This window comes from Macaca nemestrina, chromosome 18, assembly GCF_043159975.1.
Source record: "Macaca nemestrina isolate mMacNem1 chromosome 18, mMacNem.hap1, whole genome shotgun sequence".
NCBI classification, from domain to species: domain Eukaryota; kingdom Metazoa; phylum Chordata; class Mammalia; order Primates; family Cercopithecidae; genus Macaca; species Macaca nemestrina.
This window is the reverse complement of record NC_092142.1, coordinates 1,487,637-1,493,546: the sequence shown is the minus strand read 5'-3', so window position 1 is coordinate 1,493,546 and position 5,910 is coordinate 1,487,637. Positions and strand designations below refer to the sequence as shown.

At 66.5% G+C, this 5,910-nt stretch overlaps 1 protein-coding gene across 1 annotated transcript; it reads left to right on the top strand.

Annotated features, from left to right (window-relative positions):
- Positions 1–658: 658 nt before the first annotated feature.
- LOC105485872 (C1q and TNF related 8) lies at positions 659–3,063 on the top strand. The gene is made up of 2 exons (XM_011748451.2): positions 659–857; positions 1,524–3,063. The coding sequence occupies exons 1-2, from the start codon at positions 665–667 to the stop codon at positions 2,072–2,074; spliced, it is 744 nt and encodes a 247-aa protein (XP_011746753.2). The 5' UTR covers positions 659–664; the 3' UTR covers positions 2,075–3,063.
- Positions 3,064–5,910: the final 2,847 nt, after the last annotated feature.

Here is a 5,910-nt window from a genome sequence, read left to right as displayed (position 1 = left end):
TGGGGCAGCTGCTGGTAGAGTCGGGAGGGGGTCCATCTTGCTCATGGGGACCCAGACTGGCTCTGGCTCCCCCTCAGCACCAAGGTAGGACCATCCTTGCCTAGTCTGGGGGAGGCAGAGGGGTGGCCTCCCAAGGCCCCTGCAGGCCCTGCCCTGAGGGCTCTGGACGAGAGGCTCTCTGGGCCCGGCTGAGACTGTGCCTCCATGCACTGTGCAGGGCCCCCCCGCTCCAGGCCAGCTTTGGGGGGCCTTTCCCTGGAGCAGGCCAGCCGCCATGCCCCAGGGCTCTGCCCAGTCAGAGGGTGGGGCCTTGGGTGGCCACCCGCTCCTGAGTTTAGAGGGCTGTCTCAGAGACTCTGTGTCCCATAACGGCTTCTCCTCCATCTGCTGGGTGTGGGGGCCCCAGGTTTGGGGACCAGGACTCCCCGACTCCAGGTGTGCAGGGGGCCTGGTGCAGCCCAGAGTGCAGCAGCCCCTGAGTCCCGGCCTTGGCCTCACCCACTGGGCCAGGACCGTCCACGTCCAGGCAGAAGCTCCCGCCTCCACCTGCTGTATTCCCAATGGGGGCAGGGTGGGGGCTGGGCCGCCGTAGGGTCTGGGGGCTCCAGCTGGGGCACCTCCTTCTAAGTCCCTCCCCTCTTCCCTCTCCCCAGCCCTGGCCGAGATGGCAGCTCCCACCCTGCTGCTCCTGGCACTGCTGCTGCCCGCGGGGGCCTGGCCTGGGCTGCCGAGGAGGCCCTGTGTGCACTGCTGCCACCCGGCCTGGCCCCCCGGACCCTATGCCCGGGTGAGTGACGGGGACCCGTGGAGGAGCCTGCCTCGTGTGCGGCCCACCATAGACATTGAAATCCTCAAAGGTGAGGCCCGTGGGTGCCGCCTGCATGCTCCCCCACCAGGACCCGAGTCCACAGGGAGTGGGGAGGGGACGTGGGGCTCGGGAGGAGGGCGGGAGGGGACGCTGAGCCCCAGTCTCTGTCCTGGCAGCACTCCCTGCCCAGGGACCCCTGGGCTCCCCCCCTCAAGCAGGAAGAAGCCGCTGGCTTGGGAAGGGGCCCACGATCCAAAGTGGGGTGAGAGGACCCTGGGGAGGGACCAGGGTTCCTGAGATCCCCAAAATAGCAGCCCCCTGGGAAGGGAGACTGGGCGGCCCGCTTGCTCTGAGACCCCTTGACAAGGCTGCGCTGTCCCGAAGGCTGGACAGCAGGCCGTACTAAGGTTAGACTTGGGTAGGAACTTCCCAGCCTTCTCATTCTTTAACACCCAACCCAGACCGTAGCTGGCCCTGACCACCCATGTCCCCACCCTCCCAGTGGGGACGGCCTTGTCACAGGCCTTGGTCCAGCCACACCTGTGGAGAATGGCTTCACCCCATCTTACAGAAGTGGACACGGAGGCTGGGACAGGGGCCATCACTTGCAAAGACTGTGTCCTTACAGTGACCCTTGAGCCCCAGCCTGGGTGCCTGGAATCGGGGAGGCCTGCCCAGCCCGGCCCGACCCGCGGCTTCCGCTTGTTCCCCGCAGGTGAGAAGGGCGAGGCCGGCGTCCGAGGTCGTGCCGGCAGGAGCGGGAAGGAGGGGCCGCCGGGCGCCCGGGGCCTGCAGGGCCGGAAAGGCCAGAAGGGGCAGGTGGGGCCGCCGGGAGCCCCGTGCCAGCGCGCCTACGCGGCCTTCTCCGTGGGCCGGCGCGACGGCCTGCACAGCTCCGACGACTTCCAGGCGGTGCCCTTCGACACGGAGCTGGTGAACCTGGACGGCGCCTTCGACCTGGCCGAGGGTCGTTTCCTCTGCACGGTGCCCGGCGTCTACTTCCTCAGCCTCAACGTGCACACCTGGAACTACAAGGAGACCTACCTGCACATCATGCTGAACCGGCGGCCCGCGGCCGTGCTCTACGCGCAGCCCAGCGAGCGCAGCGTCATGCAGGCCCAGAGCCTGATGCTGCTGCTGGCCGCGGGCGACGCCGTCTGGGTGCGCATGTTCCAGCGCGAGCAGGACAACGCGGTCTACGGCGAGCGCGGAGACCTCTACATCACCTTCAGTGGCCACCTGGTCAAGCCGGCCGCCGAGCTGTAGCCGGGAGAGGGGCCCGCAGCGGAGCCCCGCAGCCTGTGTGCTGGGGGCGTGGGGGGCAGCAGAGCTTCAGCGCCGACTGTGTGCAGGGATTGGTTGAGCGCCCACCGTGTGCAGGGATTGATTGAGCGCCCACTGTGTGCAGGGATTGGTTGAGCGCCCACTGTGTGCAGGGATTGATTGAGCGCCCACTGTGTGCAGGGATTGGTTGAGCGCCCACTGTGTGCAGGGATTGACAATTGAGCACCGACTGTGTGCAGGGATTGGTTGAGCGCCCACTGTGCAGTGATTGAGCGCCGACTGTGTACAGTGATTGGTTGAGCCCCGACTGTGCAGTGATTGAGTGCCGACTGTGTGCAGGGATTGGTTGAGCGCCGACTGTGTGCAGGGATTGGTTGAGCGCCCACTGTGTGCAGGGATTGGTTGCGCACTGACTGTGTGCAGGGATTGGTTGAGCACCGACTGTGTGCAGGGATTGGTTGAGCGCCCACTGTGTGCTGTGATTGGTTGAGCGCCGACTGTGTGCAGGGATTGGTTGAGCGCCGACTGTGTGCAGGGACTGGGCTATGTGGAGTGCTGGGTGTGGTGGGAGCAAGTCTGACCCGCACCTGCCCTCACAGGGGCTGGCACACAGGAAGCCACGTGGACGGAGGCCTGTGGTGCTGAGTGTGCGGTGGGTGGGGCCGGGTGGTGGAGAGAGCCAGGTGCCTCCTTGGGAGTCCGGTTGCTCACCCAGGTACTCGCCCTCACGGCTGAGGGGCCATTCTGCTTATAAAAGCTGTGCCAGGCACCCCTGCTGTGGAGATATTCATTCGACTTTGGGTATTTGCCAAGCACCTGACAGGTGTGGCTGGACCCGGGGGAGGCCAAAAGCGTCGAAGGAAGACGGTAACTTCCAGGCAGTGTTAGGGGCACCCAGCACTCACAGTGGCTGGGCGGGTGGGGCTGGCCTGGCAGAGGCTTGTCCTTGGCGGGAAACACGTGGCTGAGCGCAGGGGGGCCTGTTTTGGGGGCTCACAGGTCCCCAGTCTGTCTGAATGGGTGGGGGCTGGAGGAAGATTGGACCCTGATGGGCACCAGAGCTGGGGGGAACCTCAGACCCCCACGGAGTCGCCTCATGCTTAGACAGGGATGAAAGTCGGGTCCACATGGCCTGGCTGCAGATGTAGGGGCAGAGAGGGCCCTGTTTGGGAGTGTGGGTGGGTCGGTCCCTCCAGGCAAGAGTCTGGCCCAGCTATGGTCACTGGAAGCCTCCGTTACCCTCAGCAGCTGGAACAGCTGCGGCCGCTCCCGGAAGCTCTCCCGGCCACGTGCTCACTTGTCTCTGGAACCACCTCAACCCGGCCTGGGCCTCCCTCCCCCTCTTCCTAGCCCCTCTAGCCCGGCTGTCCACCCACTACCTCCTCCTCCTTGGTGTGCTATCTGTGGCGGCGTGGCCACTGGGCCTTGGCAGCAACAGCGTCAGGAGTCACCGGGCTCAGCCATGCTGCCTGGAACCCTCACAAGGCCGTCCATAAAGCATCCCCAAGTGGGGGCAGGAGAGCCCCCACAGAGGCACCAAGAGTGGGCTCGTGGGGGTCGGAACAGATGCAGGGTCCCAGGTGCCCCCACGGCCCCTTGATCTTTGTCCACCCTGGGACGTCCAGACCCATGGAGTGCCCAGCTCGCCCGTCCCCCTCTTCAGGACCTTCCCTGCCCCCACGCCCTCCCCATAGGGGCCCCCACTAGTCTTGACCAATTTCTGAGCAGCTAGGTCCACAGCCTGCCCCGGGAGGGTCTGTGAGGGGACAGTCCCCCACATCAGGGTGCACCCTGCATGGTGGGGCCGGCTGAGGAGAGAGGTAGGAGGGCAGAGGCTGCAGCCACTAGGGCAGGGGGACCTTGTCTGTCCATCTGGCGGTACACCCTGGCTGGGAGGAAGCAGCCGGGAACAGTGACCCTCCCTGTCGCCGCGGCACCCCAGCCTGCGACTGCTCAGTCGTCCCCACTACCTGCCACTGGACCAGGCCTGGGGGCAACCAGCAGTGGGGGTCGAGTGGAGGAACTGGGGGAGGAGGGGCGAGGGTGGCAGGAGATGGGGGTGGGGGCCGTCTCCCACCACAGCCGCCGTTTTAGTGTGAAGACTCTGGACCTTCCAGGCCCACCCTCGGGAAATGCCATCCTCTCCTTACAGACAGATGTCTGCCTGTGGGGACCCTGGGAGCCCCAGCTGGCGCCCGCCTCTCCACCTCGCCTCACTCCTGTCCTGGGACAGAGGGTGCCCTGCTGTCGGGAGGGATGCACCGAGGCCCGGCCAGAGTCTGCAGAACCCACGTGTGTGTGTGCTGGGAGCCACTCCCCAGGCAGGCGGGGGACCCAGCGTGGCCCTCAACAGCACAGGACAGGAGGAGGGGCGTCTGCGGGGACTCCCATTTGCTGTGCACACACGGCCCCTCTGCAGCGAGATGGGCTCTGTCTTGGCCGCGCCACCCACACACTGCCCAAGCCTGCTGCCTCCCAAGTCCCCCGGCATCCACCTTTTTCCCTGAGGCTGTCGCTGGGGCCAGGCTGCCCCGCAGCACCCCCAAGTGGCCCCGTACTCAAGTCCCACCTTGTGTGTCTGTGGGGGGGTGGTAGCAGGGCTCCTGGGTGTGGTGACAACCACGGACGGGGGCGCTGGGGCCGGTGGCCGGGGCTGGTGAACCCTGCTAGACAGGGGGGGCACTGGCGCTGCGGCTGGACTGGGAACCTTCCCTCTCCTTCACCCCACACTGAGGTGGGCGGTGCCTTAGGCTGCACTTTGGCCCCGAGCCTTAGTCCCCTCCTGGCTGGAATAGCAGGACACACCCAGGGCGCCTGGCAACCGGCAGGGGTCGGAGCCATCTCCCGGCACTCATGGGGCCTTGGCACAGAGGCTTCCGCCTTAGAGATAAAGGTGCCCGAACAGGAAGGGGCAGGCTGAGGGAAGATTGGCAGACCCCAGGCCTCCCACCCCGATCTGGACACCCCAGCCCTACCCCACTTGCTGAGGGGCCAGGAGAGAAGCCCACAGCCCGTCTTGGCTGCAGCAGCAGGGCGCCTGGTCAGCACTCCGGGGAGCCGGCGGAGCCTCGTGCTCACTCAGCCCCTTCCCAAGTGAGGACACCCAGTGCCACGCGGGCAGAGCCGGGCTGCAGCCACTTCCCACCCACCTCACACAGAGCCCGTGTCCCCGCCAGCTCTGCCTGTGGCCTCAGGTCCCATGTAGCAGCGGGAGTGCAAAGGCCTCTGTCAGGGACCCCGGAGCAGCTGTGAGGGGCCCTGGGCTTCAGGTCCAAAGTGGGTACTGCCTGGAGCCAAGCCCTGGGAGTCCGGACCTGGGAGGACTAGAGCCGAGCCCTGGGTGTCCCGGAGGACTGAGGCGGAGCCCTGGGTGTCGACTGCACAGCTCCAGGGGGTTCCTGCTTGGGGGGATCCCCAGGAGGAGCTTGTTGGGGTCAAGTGTGGCAGGTGCTTGAAGAACCAGAGGCAGGGGGTATAGGCTGCTGGGGGTGGGGGTCCTGGCTGGCCATGCAGAGGTTCTTGGCCCCGGTGAGAGAGCAAGGCTGGCTGGGAGATGGGAGCCAGGGGTCCGGACCACCCCAGGGCCGGGGAGGACATCTACTCTCGCAGGCTGCCTGTTCTGCGCCGGGGAAGCCCTCCAGAATCCCAGACAACCGTTCCCTTCCCTGGCCCTGGCCCAGCTGCCCCGGGGTCTCCAGCCTCTGTGATTCCAGAGAACCTGTGCTGCTGGGGTGGCAGGTGGTCCTGAGGAAGAGAGTCTCGGGAAGACGCTGGCCCCTGCACCAGGGAGCCCAGAAGGTGCCCGTCACCAGATCCAG